The following is an 18,751-nucleotide window of genomic DNA, read 5'->3' on the forward strand; positions in this document are numbered from 1 at the left end:
GAACAGGGATGAGACTGGAGTATTTATGTCCTTGGCCAGGACGCTCAATTATGACCATTTCAGGCGTCACCCAGGAAGAAGTCGTGATTCCATTGTGATGATCTGAGAGGTTACCAAGTTGATGATTAAAAAAGCATTATGGACGAAGGGGCCAACAGCAGAAACAAAGCGGAATACATTCAAAATTGTTATTGTCGGGCTCATACCTATGATCCCAGCACTTTGGGAGGCTGAGGCAGGAGGACCGCTCGAGACCAGCCATGGCAACATAGTGAGACCCCATTTCCACAAAAAATAAAAATAAAAACCCCCACCAACAAATTGTTACCACATGATGCTTCTAAGCCTAAAGTGGCAGCCCTGTTGTGTCTGCACTTGTTAGTAACTAAAACTCATGGCTGCGACCAGAGAGGGTGGCGGTGCTGAGCCTGTTTGAGATGTTTGCCCCTCAGAGAGGCGTGTGACCCTCCTTACCCAGTGCCTGCAGCTCAGCTCAGGCAGCATTTCAAATATTTCTCCTTTGCGTGGCAATGGCCTCTCTGCAGGACCTTGCCCATCCGTGACCCCTCTGCTGCATAGCGACTCTTCAGTCACTGGCTTTTTGTTATCTCTCATCTTCTAAAGTGGCGCATTGTGGTCCCCACTTACCCAGTGTGACTGAAATGTGGCCATTCCAAATTGAATGTGCCACACATGTAAAACATACCCTGAATTTTGAAGACTGGGCATGAAAAAAGTTATAAAATGTAAAATATCACATTAATAATTGGATTGATTGTATGTTGAAATGTATATTTTTGATATATTGGGGTAAACTAGATATATTAAAATATTTATTGTTCAGCGCATTGTAGGATGTTTAGTAGCAAAAAATATATGTTTATTGTTCAAATTATTTTGACCTTTTTTTCTAATTAAACTTTTTATTTTGGAACAGTTTTAGATTGACAGAAAAATTGCCAAGATAGTACAGAGAGTCCCCATGAACCCTACACCCAGGTTCTCCTATTTTTAACATCTTACATTAGTATGGTACAATTAATACACAAACAGTAACACATCATTATGAACTAAAGTCCATACTTTATTCATATTTCCTTAGTTTTTACCCACTGTCATTTTTCTGTTTCAGAATGCCATCCAGGACACCATGTTACATTTACTCATTGTGTCTCCTCAGGCTCCTCTGTGACAGTTTCTCAGATGTTCCTTGTTTTTTGTGACCTTGACAGTTTTGAGGATTATGAGTCGGGAATTTTGTGGAAAGTCTCCCAGTTGGGATTTTTCTGATGTTTTTCTCCTGATGAGCCTGGGCTTATGGGTTTGGGGGAGAAAGACCCCAGAGGTGAAGTGCCCTTCTCACCGTGTCATGTCAAGGGTACGTACTGTCAGCAAGACTCATCACTGTCGATGCTGGCCTTGGTCACCTGGCTGAGGTCGTGTTTGTCAGATTACTATAAAGTTACTCTTTCTTCCCTCTGTCCATACTGTACTCTTTAGAAGGAAGTCACTTTGTGCAGCCCACATTGATGCAATGGGGAGTTGTGTTCCCTTCCTTGAGAGCAGAGTATTTACATAAATTGTTTGGAATTCTGCGCAGATTTGTCTCTTCCCTATTACCTACTTATTTACTCAATCATTTACATTGGTGTAGACTCATGGATAATTATTTTGTACTTTGAGCTATAATCCAACACTACTTTAGTGTGTTGTGCAAATTGATCCAGTCTCGGCCACTGGAGTGTTTTCAGTTGCCCTTTTGACAGGCCCCTATTATTGGAGGTCTTGCGCATGTTTCTGTTTGCTTGGTTTCGAATACTTCCTTACTTCCAGGTACCACAAGATATTCAAGGCTGATTTCGAATGTTTCCTGCTCTAGTGCAAGAATCAGCCATTTCTCCAAGCAGCCCTGGGTCCCTCTGTTGGAAAGTGGTGATAGATGCAAGATCTGGAAGTTAGGTTACCTGTTCTTTTAGTGTGGCCATTAGAACAATTAAAGTTGTGTGTATGGCTCATGTGTTTCTTTTGGATAGTGCTGGTTTAGGGTCTCCTCTATCCTAAGAAGACCCTCCTTTAATCTCACGACCCCCTCCTCTTCCCTTCCCCATCAAACTTTTAAAAAAGAGAATCAGCAATCATTGCCTTTACTTCTTCATATGCTGTTATTTAACTCCCTGCACTCCGCCTTCCACCCGACTCCGCTGAGATAGCCCCTGCGAGCCACCAGCCACCAGCCACCAGTATCCTCTCGGGTTTTTCCTGCTGAGTCTGTGACTTCATACACCCTCTTTGCCGCAAAGCTCTCCCCCTTGGCTTCCATGGCTTCTCCTCCTGGCCATACCCTCCCATCTCTCTGACCATTTCTAAGTCTCCTTGGCAACCTCGTCTGAGCTGCTCCTTTGGCTGTGGTGTCCCATCCCCTGACCTCCTTCACATCTGCCTGATGTTTTCTCCCTGGGCAGACTCATGCACTCCCACACTGTCATTACTGTAATGTTCATACACTTGAAAGTAGCATCGATGGCCCTCCCTGTCCAGCCCCCAGCCCCCCTCTCCAGGTCCAGTTGCAGCATCCCATACCTAGACCCCAGAAGGCCCTGCTCTGCCTGTATCCTGCTTCTTTCCGCTTAAAGGCTACCTCCACATGAAGAATTAACTGCTCTTACCTCTGCTTTTTCCACATTGGATGCGTATCAGTTAAGATATTTTGGTTGCAAGCCACAGACACTAACTGTGGCTAGCCAAACAGAAGTGGGGATTTATCAGATGGGTGCAGAAGTATGCCATTGTGTCTTCAGGGTCTGGCTGGAGGCAGAAAGGTGCACTCTAGTTGAGAATTTAAAGAAGGGACTATTTATTTAAAAAATAGGCCAGGCATGGTGGCTCCTGCCTGTAATCCTAGCCTTTTGGGAGGCCAAGGCAAGAGGATCGCTTGAGGCCAGGAGTTCAAGACCAGCCTGAAAAACCCTGTCTCTACAAAAAATAGAAAAAGTAGCTGAACAGAGTGGCATGTGCCTACAGTCCCAACTGCTCAGGAGGCTGAGGCAGGAGGATTGCTTGAGGCCAGGAGTTCGAGGCTACAGTGAGCTATGATGATGCCACTGCACTGTAGCCTGGATGACAGAGTAAAACCCTGTCTCAAAAAAATGAAAGGTCAGAGTTAAGGGGACCTACAGGAGAGGGTGCAGTACTTAGGGCTAGCAAGGGCACAGGTGGTACCACCACCAGGCCTGAAGGAACACAGGAAAAGTAACAGAAGGGGAGGGCTGCCTGGCAGGAGCCTTTGGTAGAGGGAAGCTGCCAACCTATAGCCCAGCAGGCAGGAAACAGGAAAATAAGCACCTCAAACTCCCTCTCCTGCCCTGGATCTCCTGCCAGTGCCTCCTCCAGCTGAGCCAGCAGGAAGCCAGAAGGTTTTGCAATCCATGGGATTGGACACCCTCCCAGGACACAGCAGGTGCAGAAAGGTGGAAAATGGATACAGAAGGACAACACTCAGCCCAGTCATGGAATTGAGGGAAGAGCTGAAATACCACAAACCAGGTCTGCGAGGTCAAGCACACAGTGGCCAAGGCCAAGGCTAAGGCTTGACAGCTTCAGCTGGTAAAGATAAAATGAGCCACTTTGAACCAGACAGCTTATTACTTGCATAGCAAAAGGAAGAGTGACCAAAGGTGCTGGCTCCACATGGTCCCTGTTGCACACACCAAAAAGGATGCCACAGAAGCAAAAGGGCCATGACTACAGTATGAGTCGTGAGTCGTGGGGTAGCCCGTTGTGAGGGACAGCTCTAGACTGCAGTGAGCTGTGGGTCATCTGCAGCTCTGTTCTGAGGAAGGCACCTTACCACAACCCAGGGGGCCATGTCTCGTGGTGGCGGCTTCCCATTGGAGAGAAGAAGGTGGGTGGAGGTGGCCTTTTTTTTTTTTTTCCCGAGACAGAGTCTCATTCTGTCACCTAGGCTAGAGTGCAGTGGCGTCACCATAGCTCATGGCAACCTCAAACTCCTGGGCTCAAGTGATTCTCCTGCCTCAGCCTCCTAAGTGGCTGGGACTACAGGCATATGCCACCATACCTGGCTAATTTTTCTATTTTTAGTAGAGACAGGATCTCACTCTTGTTCAGGCTGGTCTCAGACTCTTGACCTCAAGTGATCCTCCTGCCTTGGCCTCCCAGAGTGCTAAGATTATGAGATGGCCTTAAGATAGCATTTCACCAGCCTCTCATCCCTCGGATCACTCAACAGGTGATCAGTCTGCGTGGCCTGTGTGAATTCGTGCCTGGGCGCCGGGGAGGAACTGTCCCCCACGGAGGCTGTCAGCCCCACAGACCTCAGCAGCACAGGGCTGTGGATCTCTCTGAAGCACCATGTCTCAGGCGATTCAGTCCCAGCCATTCTTCCTCTTCAATTTCAGATTCTTGGGCAAGAATTCACTTGTTCCAGCCTTGGTCTGGGGTGGACACCTGCCCTGTCAGCTGTGAGCAGGGCAGGTTCACCATGGCCAGACAAGGCCTTCAGGCTCACCCCCTGTGCCAGGCAGTTTTCAGGGATGAGCTGCACCCCATGTCTGGCCCCTCCTTGCTTCTGCTTTGAATAGTGTCATTTCCATCTCATCTACCTGAGAGGGAAATCAGAGAGGTCTTCGAGGACAGAGCAATGATGGAGTGGTGATGTGACTCTAACCGTAGACCAAGTGTACAGGAAGCGGAACCAAGATCTGGCCCCACCAGAGTTTAGAGATGTATGTATGTGTGTGTGTGTGTGAGTGAGAGAGACAGGGTCTCACTCTGTCGCCCAGGCTGGAGGGCAGGGGCACCATCATAGCTCACTGTAACCTCAAACTCCTGGGCTCAAGTGATCCTCCCACCTCCGCCTCCCAAGTAGCTGGGACTACAGGCACATGCCACTATGCCCAGCTGATTTTTCTCATTTTTAGTAGAGACAGCGTCTTGCTATGTTGCCCAGACTGGTCTTGAACTCCTGGCCTCAAGCAATCCTCCTGCCTTAGCCTCCCAAAGTGCTGGGATTACAGGTGTGAACCACTGCGCCTGGCTAGACTGCCTTTAAAGACTTGCACGTAGTGGGATCCACCGTCTGATCTCCCACTGCCTGAGATGCGGCTTCTGTTCGATTGACTCTGGAACCACGAGGAGCAGCTGGATTCTTCAGTGCCTGGTAAACAGCTCGCACCTGCCTGACAGAGCTGCTTGGCTTGTGGATGGCAGTTCCCAGGTGAACAGAAGGCTGCTGATCTGTTTAAAGAAGAGTCAGGAAAAGCTTTTTCCTTTTGAGCTACTTATAGTTTAGAGAATTTGGTATTCCGAAGACTAGAGGTGATTCACCAAAGCCTGCAAATCCCCCTCATTTGGAATCCCGTGGGCCCAATCTGTCTTCCGTGGCCCACGCACTGCTGCTAAAGTTATACAGTATCAAGCACCCGCCCCCAAAGGCTCAGGGACCATTGCAGAGGAGGGTGTATGAGATGTAAGAGCTGGATGCGGGGGTGAAGAGTGGAGGCTAAAGTAACTCTTAGATGCTGACCCGCCATGTTGGCATTGATCCCTGTTCTAGGAATGGAGAATGCCGCTAAGATTTCCACTTTATCTCCTGTTACTGTAAGTCCTTCCCCGAGGCGGGTGCACTTAGTGTTCCTGCCTCTCCGGGAGGGGGTCCACTTCAGTTGTCCTCCCCGTTCCTGCCCTGTGGTCTGTGGGCCCTGGGTCTGGGGATAATGGTGGCATCCCCCTTCTGGTCTCACTGCCTCTCAAGACACAGCCTCTGTTCGTAAGACCCTATTAAATGTTTCTTCCTGAGGAAGAAAATAAAAGACACGTGCATAATACCGTATGTATGTACAGCAACTAATATTTGCAGGTCATTTAATGAGAAAGAAATAAGGTCAAATTTATTATCCTTAATAGCTGTAGAAAGTTGACAATGATAAAGAAAAGGTGTATTGGGATGTTTGATCCTCAGCTGGAAGAGTCGGCACGGAGAGCATGTTTGGAGGGACGGGGAAGCTCAGCGTGTCCTGTGGGTGCCAAGGCCTGGCTCTGCTCACTCAGGCAGAAGTTAACAAATGCACCCCTGGCTGACTGGAAAGGATTTGTGGTCCTTCTCCCTACCATTAAATGTTCTAGAACACACAGGCATGAAGACCTTCCAAAACAGTGAAAGACATCACCTCGGGACCCAGGGGAACCCTGGGGTCCCCAGTGCTCCACTGGGACAGGCCCGTGGGCAGGCGGGACCAAGGCAGCCCTACAGCTTGGTGGGCTGTGGGGGGCTGAGGGGGTCAGGCCCGCCAGGCAGGGGCAACACCATGGGCAGGGAGTTGCTGCCCCTCTCGTGCCAGCACACGTCCAGGATGGGGTAGAGCTTGCCCTGGAAGTCAGCCTGGAATGTGTAGAGCGGCCGCAGGTCATCAGGATGGTCAGCGTCGAAGAAGGTGAGCTCTCCCTGCTCGTAGTGCAAGTAGAGCCCGATGCGGTGGGGGTGGCCCGTCACTGGCAGGGGCACCCTCTGGCAGGCAAAGGCCTCGTACACCCGGCCCTCCTTCAGGCCGATCAGCCACACGCCATGCTCCGGGGACTTGCTCAGCTTGCCCTTGCGGCTGGCCGTGCCTTTGATGACCCCCAGGCGCCAGTCGCTCTTGTTGCCCACCACCACCTCCCAGTAGTGGCGGCCGCAGGAGAAGCCCTGTCTGGCCAGGACGCAAGTACTGTAGTCGAAGCGCTCGGGCTGGCTGGCGCGCCGCTGGGCCAGCAGCCCACACTGCACCACCGTGTTGCCTTTGGAAAGCTCCAGGAGTGGGTGGGCGGTGGCAGGGTCCAGCTTGAGAGACTCCGGGGCTGGGAAAGAGGACAGGGAAGGCCTGTTGTTCAGCAGGGAGGCAGCAGACCCTGCCCGGGGAGGCTGGTTGCAGGCCCTGGACTTCTGATGGAGAGGAACCAAGTCCACCCCAACTTTATATCCCCCGGGCTGAGAAGGGACCAAGCACAGGGCCGCTCGCTGAATGAATGAATGAATGGTGCCCAAAGCGTAGAAAAAATGAACACTGTGAGCCGAGGAGTTCTGGTAAGGGAAAGGTGCAGGTGCTGATGGAAGGATCCGGAAGACACCTGTCCTGTGTGCTCATAGCTCAGCCCTGAGGTTTTCTGGAGAATCTGTAACTGCAACTCTTATTTGCTGGCCTAGTCAGCCTATTCGAGGACAGACTATCCCAACTGACCTTTTTGCTGGCTACCAGCTAGTCTGTTTACCCCAGAAATGTGCAAACAGAATTCACTGTTCACAGACTACAATTTTCTTCCTCCCTCTCCACTTTTTTCTTTCATATAAACCCTGTTTTTGCCTTTGGTCAATGAAATCAGTTTGTTATCCATCTTTCTTATGCTCAAAACAGTAAGCCAGTAATAAAGGAATAAATTAAATGTCTTTGTGTTATTTTTTGGTAGAGAGCGCTAGCCACACACACACACACAAACACACACACACACACGTGTGTGTGTGTGTGTGTGTGTGTATATATATATATATAAACTATGCAGCCCAGCCAGGTGCGTGTTAATAGCCCCTCTTTACAGATGAGGAACCTGAGGCTCAAGTTGCACAACTTGCCCAGGCTCTGGGCTAGTAAGGGATGGAGCTGACCTTGAACCCAAGCTGTTTGAACCCCAGCCCCATGCTCTCACCACGACCTTACACAAACCTCCCTCTGAGCTCTATGTGGCTTAAACTCCCTCCTCCGATGCAGTCGATGAACTGCTCCCCAGCCTGGGCGGCAGCCCTCAGGAAGGAGAAATGGTTGGGGCCTCACCTGGCAGAACTTTCCGGAAGAGCCTCTTCCACACAATCAGCTTGATGTCAGCCTGGTGAAGGCCTGGCTTGAAGGAGATGGGACTGAATGCACCTTCCAAGGGCCGGGCCTGCTGCAGCTCTGCTCTGCAGGTGACAGTTCACAGTATGGGGGAGCTATGCACCCGGAGGCCAGGTGGGGCCCTCATACCCTGTGGGAATCCACCCAGCCAAATCCACAGCTCGGGGCTGTGCCCTCACGATGCCCATCACTCCCTCCCCTCCGCACCCCTCCAGAGAGGACCTGCATGCTTCCTAGAAGGGGAAACACTATAGCAGTGGTTCTCAAAGTGCAGGTCCAGGGACCAGCAACATTGGCATCACCTGGGAACTGGTTAGAAATGTAGGTCCTTAGGTCCCACCCCTGACCTGCTGATCAGAAACTGATTACTGAGGCCATGTGGTCTGTTTAAATCAGCCCTCCAGGTGGTTCCAGTGCTGAAGTTTGAGACCAACTTCTCTATCTGAACCTGACCACAGCCACAGCTGGAGCAGATGCCTGCTCCAAACCGAGCCAGTCAGATTCTCTGTCCATACATGTAAACCCATGTCTCCTAACCACATTTTCCCCAAGACTAAAAGATACTTGAGGCCGGGCACAATGGTTCACACCTGTAATCCTAGCACTCTGGGAGCCTGAGGTGGGAGGAGCTTGAGCTCAGCAGTTTGAGACCAGCTTGAGCAAGAGCAAAACCCCATCTCTACTAAAAATAGAAAAATAGCCAGGTGTTGAGGCCTGTGCCTGTAGTCCCAGCTACTCGGGAGGCTGAGGCAGGAGGATCACTGGAGCCCAGGAGTTGGAGGTTGCTGTGAGCTATGATGACACCACTGCACTCTACCCAGGGAGACAGAGCGAGAGTCTGTCTCAAAAAAAATTTTTTTTATTAAAAAAATAAATAAATTTAAGGAAACAGGGAGACTTCCAAGAACAGGACCTGAGAAGGCTCAGGAGCTGCAGAACTATTCATTTGTCGGGACATGGATCTGCTCTTATCCCACGATCTGCAGAGCGTGTCTCAAGGCCCCTCATTCGGCCACTTCCCACCTTGTCCCCCATTCCTCCCAGCATCCTGCTTCACATCCAGCACCACTGAGCTTCTCATGGTAGCCCAAAGTCCACACACACCTCACCCTTTCATGTGACTGTTCCCCACTCTGCTTGCCTGGCAAACCGGGTCCCTCCCCTGCTCAGCTAGCACAGCTGTGCACCTTTGCCAGTCTACCCGGTGTCACCTCCTCTGGTATTTCTGTAGGCTGAAGGAACATCTGTTATTCTAGGTACCAACAGTGTGGTAACCACCTGCCTCCCCACCAGTCTGTGAGACCCCTGAAGGCAGGGATGTGACTTTCCTCTGTTTTCCCTGGACTCAGTTACAGCCAGATGTGGGCAGCTGCTCCAGAGTCACTGGTTAAACTGAATGGAGGGACCAGTGGGGTCGAGCTCCCTGTGCCCGAAGCCCTCCCCCTGCAGCTCCCTCCGAGGTTATTACCTGGAAGTCACGGAGTGGAACTTCTGAAAGACAAGAGAGAGGCAAGTTAAGGCTAGAGGATGGCTCTGCGGAAGCTGAGGGCTATTAGGAAGGGGAAGGCTCTGGGGGCCTTGGGGGCCTCACATGGGGACACACCCTTGTCCACTCACCTGGATGAACTCATGGTGACTCTCATTACTGAACTGCTCCAGCACATGCTCGGCCTGGGCCAGCCGCTCCCGAGTGCCCTGGGCCTGCTCCAGCTGCATGTCCAGGGAGGCCACCAGGCCACGGGTATGACCCTCTATCCTCTCCAGGCAGCGGGCCTTCTCCTTGTCTACCAGGTGGTGCAACTCCTGAAACTCGCGGCGGATCACCCAGCTGAAGACATCGGACTCGTTCTGGGACAGGGAAGGCTGGTCACAGCAGAGTCACAGCCGAGCTGCCTGGCTCTGGCTGGCCTCCGTGTCACCAGGGCCTCCCTTACTGGGCTGGCCCTGGCACCTGAGTCCCCGGGGAGGCCATATGGGCTGACACCTGCTAGGGAGTTTACACTGTGCTTGGGGAGCCCTTGAGGTGGCCGTGGGGGAGGGTGACCAGTGGCAGGGGAGAGGCTGGACCCCCAGCTCCCATTTCAAACTGAGTGGCTCTGCTTTTGCCTATTTTAACTATTAAATGTGCACATAAGATTTCGTTTTATCACAGGGTTCCGCAACTGAAAGGAACCTGACAGGCCCCAGGAGAGCAGGCTTCAGAGTGAGACAGCCCAGAATTTCCTGTGGGACCCTGAGTTCTGCCTCCGTCAGACCAGGGGTAAGACCCCCTCCCTCTCTGGGCTGCAGTGCCACTCGTTTAGGGAGATCAGACAGTGCCGGGGCTTTGGCCTTTCCACGCCTACGCTCCCAGGTACTTGACCAAGGCAGGCTGTCAAGGTCAGGCAGACCCAGCGGGCACAGGGGGAGTTGTGCTCATGCTTTGGGCTGTTTACCTCTGGGTCTCAAGTTCTGGGTTATCTCAGTCCCAAGGACACGGAGGACAAAAGCCAACTTGGAGCCAGTGTTGACAACTGGATTGAATTCCGCTAAGAGGCTTTGCACTTGCCCCACCCCACCCTGGAATGCTTTGAATTCTGGCTTTATATGGGACATGTGGTTTTCGGTGGACCAATTAGAACCGGGCTCTGTTGGAACGTGAAGGTGGCTGGCCCAGGGCAGGGGGCAGAGGGAAAGGGCACTCACAACAATCCGGGTCCTGTTGTTCACCAGTTTGGCGATAAGTTCATCCACCTTCTTCTGCTCCTGCTTGAGGTCAGAGATGAGGGCTGCGAGCTCCTCCTGGAGGCGACAGGCCATGGCCCATGAGCACCTGGCCCCTCCACCCTCTCAGCTCTTTGGGGCCACTTTCTTGGGAGTATCCCAATGGCCACAAGCACTCCCAGGGAACTAGGGTGGTGATGTGAGCTACCCAGGTGCCTCTGACTCCCAGGTAGGTAAGATTATCCAAGAATATTCCACATTAACAGCAGGAATTGCCCAGGCAGGAGAAGATCTCCATGACCTGGGGAGAGATATGAAATGTCACAGCCACCCAGAAGTCACCACAGCACACCTGAGAGTGACAGTCACCAATCTGAAGCCAACACTCCCTGCATTGAATGCTGCTTGTAGGGGACCCATTGGGTAAACTCTCTGGTCACCAGCAGATCCACAGTTAGTGGGCAACTCTGACCAAGAGTCATTACAAAAAGCCTGGCCCCAAGTGGGGCTAATTCTGGGGTCAGCAGGGTCTGTGGTGCTCAGAGTGGCCCAGGTTAAACCTGGTGATTCCCTACTCCCTATAAACACCTGGATCCATCCCAGGCCCCAAATCTGACTTCACCTTGGGGGTGCCAACCAGGGTCACTTGGATCACCATCTAGCTCCACTACTTGACCCAAGCTCCACCAGTTTATGCCCGGGGAGCCTATGGAATCTTTGGCTTAGATCCTTCCCAAGCACGAGAGCTGCAAGGGCCTTTCAGGAAGGGAGCTGAGTAAAGAATAAAGCAAGTGCACACACAGGCCTTGCTCTGGGTAACGAGGTATCAGAACATCTCATAGCGGCCCCAGAAGGACGTAGCAATGGTCACCGTCTGGAGGCAGAGAGATGGGACTAGTTCTTTCCCATCAACTGGGCCACAGTGGCTCATGCTTGTGATGCCAGCACTCTGGGAGGCTGAGGCAGAAGGATTGCTTGAGGCCAGGAGTTTGAGACCAGCGTGGGTAACATAGCAAGATCCCATCTCTACAACAACAACAAAAAAACTGGGCCACAGTGAGAGGAAGTAAATTATGCAAATGATCCATCCATCGATCAAGTATCTCAAGATCTCAATAACAGGAGGAAACAGGAATGCCTGCAAGGGAATAGATGATGGAATTGCACTCTGTGTTGCAGCACAGAGAAGAATCTTGGAATCATATAATAAAAACCCAAATCCAAAATGAGGACGCAAGCTGGGCCCCAACTCCTGGCCAGAAAGGACAGATGACCCCCCGGCCTGTTCCCACCTGGGCAGCACTTCTGCCAATAAAATGCAGACTCATCTTCCTCACCCTGCACCTGGCTTCCTCCTTCCACACGCCCCTCACCTGCTCTGGCCAAGGTAACCAGTTCTTGCTGCTACACCTAACAGACTGTCTCCAGTCCTCACAGGCGTTTCACACACGTGATCTCATTCTTAAGTGCTCTGTCCCTCTCACTGCAGAAGGCCCCACAGCCAGTGTTCCTGCTCCCTCTGTCCATTCGTTCTGTCCCCTGTTGGGCTCTCTCTCACTCTATCCAAATCTTAAATCCTGGTGCTCCTCGAGGTCCTCAGTGTCTTCCCTTGTCACTCTGCAGCCTCTCCTGGGTTGGTCTTCTCCACTGTGGTGGCTTCTGTAAGTCACTCGCCATCTCTTGTCCTGAGCCCCAGTGCTCTCCTGGTTTCCAGATCCCTTAGACCCAACTGCAGGCCCCAGCCCATGCCCAATCCTCCCCATGCAAGGGGAATTTGCAGGCCTGGGCGTCGAGCTTGCTGCCTCCCTCTCCACCCTTCCCATATGCAGCTGTCAGGATTTTCTCTTCTCCTCCTTCTAAATATCTCCCGATTCTGCACCAGGTTCCTTCCCAGTTCCCACCTGCATAATGCCTGGCACCCTCATCTCTTGCTCTGTCCTTCAGCTCCAAGCTACCCTCCACCAGAGGGACCTGACCACATCACCACCCTGCTTAGCCCGCCCCCACCTCGCTCTCCAGCCAGCTCTATGGGATGACTTCTGTGTCCTCCAGCAGGCCATGCTGTCTTCATGCCTGCCTGCTCTTCCTGCTCTGCTTCCCTGTCAAGTCCTCCTTGTTGTGCAGGTCTCAGCTTAGCAGTCCACTTCCTCCAGGAAGCCATCCCTGGCCACCTGCGGCCATGCGGGCCCCACGCTCTAGGTGATCTTGCCTGTGTTTAACCTTGACAGCAGCCCCGACACACAGACTGCTCTGTCACACCCCCAGACTGGGAGCTCCCCTGGCAGGGCAAGCCTCTTCCCCACTGCTGTCCCACAGGGACTAGCGCGGCACCTGGCACATATTAGACGCCCAGGAAACGCGTGAGGTAGGAAGGGCTGCTGACAACCTGTGTGCCTTTTCTACTTGTCTCCCAGGGCTCAGGAGCAAAGAAATACTGCCCAGAGCAGTCCAGTCAGCCAGGAGACAGCCCGAAACAGCCTGTGCTGGGCCCCTCTGTCTCTCCTTTCCCTGCCCCCTTAGTCCTCACGTTCACTTCCCATCCCCCCATCGTCACCAAGTCAAGGATCCTCCTTCCTATCACAAGAGCGTTCCTGCCCTTTCTTGACCTATTGGCAGTGGAAAGAAAACTGGCCTCGGCTTGAGTCCTAGTTCTGCCACTGACAGGCTGTGTGACCTTGGAACAGACTCTTGCCTTCTCTGAGCCTCAGGTCCCTCATTTGTAAAATACAATAACAACCCCACCCTGCCTGCCTCGCAGAATTGTTTTAAAGGAATAAATGAAGTTGTGTAGATGAAACAGCTTCATAAACCTCAGATCCACACAGCAGCCTAAGATGGTGGTATTAATATTACCATCAGTCATCTTGGGTATTGATTCAACAAAGTCACTTTGGACATTTACTATGTGCCAGGCACGGCTCTAGGCTCTGAAAGACACCAGGGAACAAGACCAAGTCCCCACCCTAATAATAAGCCAGAGAGGGCAGGCAGGGGAGCCCTCAAGGAACAAACCAGGACTGCAAAGAAAAGGCAGGAGGAGGGCCTGGCAAGTGACACGGGGGCTCTCTATCATGTGCAGTCCCCGCACCTGGTTTGAGCAGTTGCTCCAGATGTGGAATGAATGAACGCGCCAGGACAGAGCTTGAGAGAAACCGAGTACAAGCCCCGGTTTCCTGCTTTGTGCCAGGTGATGGCGCCAGAGAGCGCGGGGACCCATTTCCGCGGTCCACCAGCGCGCGCTGCCCCCGCTCCCGGCCCGCCCCCGCGTCCCACCTTCATGCGGCTGTAGACGGTGGAGACCGGCGTGACCTGGTGGTGCTGGTGGGAGCCTAGCAGGCCGCAGAGCCCGCAGATGACCTGCTGGTCCTTCTCGCAGAAGAGGCTGAGCGGGTTGCGGTGGTGCGCACAGACCTTGGGCTCTGGGTCCCCGGGGAGCCGCAGGGCTTCGATCACCCGGGCCAGGGAGACGTTGGGCGGGGAGCTGCTGCCATCCACCGCCTGCCGGCACACGGGGCAGCGCAGCTCGGCGTCGCGGTGGCAGGACAGGGAGATCAGGCAGCCCTTGCAGTAGGAGTGGCCGCACTGCAGCATCAGGGGCTCCTTGAAGACCTCCAGGCAGATGGGACACAGAAGCTGGTCCTCCAGCTCGGGCACACTCACCTGCCAAGCCATCCGCGCTGCCGGGGCTGAAACACAGGTAGCCACCCTCAATCCTCGCCCGTCCCCCTGCCCACCACTTGCCAGCCAGCCCCATCCTCAAGGGCTGCCAGAATTTCAGAGGGAAGGATGCCAGTCCCAGATTCCAGTCCTAACCCCTATGACCTTGGGTCTCGGTTTCCCCATCTGTAAAAACAAAGGCGTAAATGAAAAATAGTCCTTGGAGATACCTGATTCCATATTTTTTACTCAGATGTGGGGGCAAACATGACCCCATCTGTGGGTCATCTGGAGTGATACTAATGATGCAAGCTCCAGCCCCAACAGGTGTCCACACCTAGAACTGGATAGCAAACACATGCAAAGCTCCTTCCCACCTTCTGGAGCAGTTCTCAAACTTCCCAGCAACTGTTGAAAGTACAGCTGTACTAGAGATCCCAGAGCCCCACCTTCAAGGATTCTGCTTCAGGGGGGTTCTCCGGGGAAACCCCCAGGAAATTCTGCAGTGTCTGGGACCTATAAGGCCTCTGTCCTAATCTCCCACCCACTCCCCTGTGAAAACCAGCAGAGAGAAAGAAGCACCATGGCTGAAGTCAGCAGCAGCTCCGGGGAAAGCCCCGACATTGGACTACCTGGTTTCTCACAATCCACCCGGCCTCCCACTGGGGTCTCAAGCCAGCACCGCCGACTGGATCACACGGCCTTTTCTTCTGCCCAGGAGGGGACGGCAGGCACGGAGACCTAAGAAGTGCAGCTGGACGTCTGCTCCACTGCCCAGTCTCTGCCCCTTCTCTCCTCCCCTTTCCCAGCAACACCCCCGTGTCCCCAAGGTCACTAAGAATCAGGTGGAAACTGGGTCACATCACGGGACTGGGAGGCAGCCTTTGCTGGGCCCGCTCTGATAACTGCGACATTCAGGTGCTGGCCTTGGCCAAAATAGGGGGAGGGGCGGAGAGGAGGCCCTGGCACACCCTCCACACCTCACCTGCCCCCAACAGGAGCAGACAGGTGCTGTGGAGCATGTACAACAGTTCTTTCTGAATCTCAATCTCGCTGTCTCTTTTTTTTTAGAAATGTGAAGGTATTTTACTTACTTGGATGTTTAAAGGGAGGTATACCTTACCTAAGTATACAACTCCAAACCACACGGTTTGATAAACATTTTACGTATGTGTACTTACTCTCAAGATCAAGATGTGGAACGTTTCCAGCACCCAGAGGGCTCCCTCGGCCTCCTCCCAGTCAGAACCCCTAACGAGGAAAGCCACTATCCTGACTCAGCCATCCTACTGTCATCATATCATCGTGCGGCCTGCCTTTGAATTTCGTATGAGCAGAATCACAGAGAATGTACTCTTTTGTGTCTGGCCTCTTCCACTCATCATTGTTGAATTATGAACTTTTTAAATGTGAAGACTTTCAAGGTTTAGAAGTTCAGTGGCATTCTTTTATACAGTTCATGGATATTACAGGCATAATATACTGCTATGGTTTGAGTGTCTCCCAAATGTCATGTGTTGGAACCTTAATCCCCAGAGTGGCAGTAGTGGAAAGTGGTGTGTCATGAGGGCTCTGCCCGCAGGAATGGGTTAGTCCATTAAAGGATTAATGGGTTAATGGATTAATGGTTATCATGGGAGCTAGACTGGTGGCCTCATGGGAAGAGGAAAAGAACCTGAGCTAGCAGCTCAGCCCCTCACTATGTGATGCCCCGTGCCATCGGGGGACTCCGCACAGAGTCCCTACTGAAAGAAGGCATGGCGGAGGGTTTCAGGGGTGTTTAGAAACAGGGAGCTCTAGAACAGCAGACCACAGTCCCAACAGGCCTAAGCACCCAGGTCTGCCAGCTGGGTGAGGTCCCTACCCCAGTGACAAGCAAGGCCAAAGTCTGGCATGGGTAGGTAGAAAGCTAATTTTGTTAATTCAACAAATATTTATTGAGAACCTGCTATGTGTCAAGCTTTGAGCTGGGTACTAGGAATATGGTAGCGAACAAGGCAAAGTCCCTGTCCCTTTGGAATCTATACTACAGCAGGGGTGGGGGCAGTATTCAGTCATAAATAAACAATACAATAGTGTTAAATGCTGTGCAGGGTGGTGAGAAAGAAGGAGATGGGGTGACAAGTGTGTGAGGTACCACTTTAGAAAGGGACAGGGCAATGTCTTTGAGGAGGGGACTGTTGCGCTGACACCTGAAGGATACAAAGAAGCCAGCCGCTGTGGGAGGCCGAAGTGGGAGGATCACTTGAGACCAGCCTGGGCAACATAGCGAGACCCATCTCTACAAAAAATTTAAAAGCTAGCCAGGAGTGGTGGTGCACACCTGTGGTCCCAGCTACTCAGGGGGGCTGAGGTGGGAGGATCACTTGAGCCTAGGAGTTTGAGGCTGCAGTGAGCTATGATCATGCCACTGCACTCCAGCCTGGGTGACAGAGTGAGACCTTGTCTTTAAAAAGCATCCAGCCACCTGACAGGCCGACGGAGGGCAGTCCAGGCAATGGGTCAGCAAGTGCAAAGGCCCTGAGGCTGGAACGAGCTTGGTACTTGTGATACACTAGTGAGGAGACCTGGATAGCGGAGCCTAGTGAGAGGTAACCCCAGGAGTTGAGCCAGAGGGGTTGGCAGGGAGGGCCTGTCAAGCACGGCAAAGGTTTGGATTTAACTTCAAGGGCAGTGGGAGCTATTGGAAGGCTTTAAGGCATGGGAGTAACATCTGATTTACATTTTTAAAAGATCACTCTGGCTGTTGTATAAGATAATGGGTCATAGTTGCTTGAGCACCCGGGTGATGGATGGTGACACCAACCACTGCTATTGAGAAGATAGAAGTGAAAAAGGTAAATGGTAGAATCTAAAGTCAGATGCCTGAGGACATCCAGGGGGAGTGGCTGAGTAGCTCAGTGGTCTGCAGACTCAGGCAAACAGAATCACATGGAGGGCTTGTTAGAACATCAATTGCTGGGCCCTGTCCCCAGAGTTTGTTTCAGTAGGGGATGGACCCAAGAATGTGCACTTCTAACAACTTTCCAGGCAACACTGAGGCTGCTGGTATGGGGGCTACAGTTTAAGAACCACTAGAAAAGGCCATTAACCGAAAAGGACACAAGAGCCTGGAGCTCAGGGGAGGCCCCAGGCTGGAATAGATAACAGGTGTATACCACCTGTTTAAGTGCATCACCTAGTTAAACCTCTGGGAATGGTTGGGATCTCTCAGGAATTTAAAACAGGAAGGGCAAGGCCCTGAGGATGCTAATGTTTAGAGAGAGGGAAGAGGAGGATGACAGAGAAGGGACACCAGTGAGGCAGGAAGTACACCAGGAGAGTGTGGTGTCCAGGAAGCTGTGGTGGGCAGAACGGCCCTCCAGAGCTATCCATGGCCTAATTACGGGAATCTGTGAATATGTTACCTTACGTGGCAAAGGGACTTTGCACATGTAATCAAGGCCACGGCCCTGGGTTATCTGAATGGGCCCAATCTAATCACATGAGCCCTTAACAGCAGGGAATTTTCTCTGGCTAGAGTCAGAGAAAGATGCAACAGGAGAGGAGGCAGGAGAAATCCAAGCATGAGTAGGATTTGATGCACTGTGGCTGGCTCCGAGAGGTAGGGGCCCAAGAGCAAGGACCCGAGGGTGGCCTCTAGGAGCTCTAGGGTGGGCCCAGGCTGAGAACAGGCAAGGAGATGGGGACCTGGGGCTTAGAGATGCAAGGATCTGGAGTCTGCCAACAACTTGAATGAACTTGGAAGCAGATTCTTCCCAGAGCGTCCAGTAAATAATGCAGCCTTGCCAACATGTTGATTTTAGCCCAGTGAGTGTGGCCTTGGACTCCTAACCCACACAACCTGAGCTAATAAGTAGGTGTTGCTTTAAGCATCTAGCTTTGTGGTAATTTGTTACAACAGTGCTAGAAAACTAACACAGAAGCCAAGACAAAACAGTGTTTAAAGGTCAGAGAGTTCAACTTTGTTAACTGCTGACAAGGGTCTGGTAACCTGAGGACAAAGAAGTGAGTGATGGGCTTGGCGAGGTGGCTCATGTACGTAATCCTATCACTCTGGGTGGTTAAGGAAGGAGGATAACTTGAACTCAGAAGTTCGAGACCAGCCTGACCAAGAGCAAGACCCTGTCTCTACTAAAAATAGAAAAATTAGCGGGGCGTGGCGGCCTGTGCCTGTAGTCCCAGCTACTCGGGAGGCTGAGGCGGGAGGATCCCTTGAGCCCAGGAGTCTGAAGTTGCAGTGAGCTATGATGATGCCACTGCACTCTACCCAGGCAACAGAGGGAGACTCTGTCTCAAAAAAAGAAGAAGAAGAAGAAAAGAGGTGTGTGATGGATTTGGCAACAAGAGCAGTCGCAGGGGCACAGTGCAGGGGGAATGGTACCTACCTGCAGGGTGAAGCGGTGGAAACAGTGATGCAAGAGCCTTTGCAGCCACTCTTTGGACCTTGAGAGCTTGTTTGGAGGTTCTGGCAGGGGAGCACAGCTACTCGTATAACCTTGACCAGAGAA

At 52.2% G+C, this 18,751-nt stretch overlaps 1 protein-coding gene across 2 annotated transcripts; it reads right to left on the reverse strand.

The window, feature by feature from the left end:
• Positions 1-5,879: 5,879 nt before the first annotated feature.
• TRIM50 (tripartite motif containing 50) lies at positions 5,880-14,263 on the reverse strand. Of its 2 annotated transcripts, none has more exons than XM_012640265.1 (6): positions 13,857-14,263; positions 10,566-10,661; positions 9,498-9,728; positions 9,349-9,371; positions 7,821-7,945; positions 5,880-6,852 (listed from the first exon to the last, which is right to left on the reverse strand). In XM_012640265.1, the coding sequence occupies exons 1-6, from the start codon at positions 14,253-14,255 to the stop codon at positions 6,263-6,265; spliced, it is 1,464 nt and encodes a 487-aa protein (XP_012495719.1). In that variant the 5' UTR covers positions 14,256-14,263; the 3' UTR covers positions 5,880-6,262. The 2 variants fall into 2 exon arrangements, with proteins under 2 accessions (XP_012495719.1, XP_012495721.1); XM_012640267.1 differs by having other exon boundaries at positions 6,194-6,852; positions 9,349-9,368.
• Between the last annotated feature and the right edge of the window lie 4,488 nt (positions 14,264-18,751).

The sequence above is a fragment of the Propithecus coquereli genome, unplaced genomic scaffold (assembly GCF_000956105.1).
Source record: "Propithecus coquereli isolate 6110/MARCELLA unplaced genomic scaffold, Pcoq_1.0 Scaffold150, whole genome shotgun sequence".
In the NCBI taxonomy this organism is placed as follows: domain Eukaryota; kingdom Metazoa; phylum Chordata; class Mammalia; order Primates; family Indriidae; genus Propithecus; species Propithecus coquereli.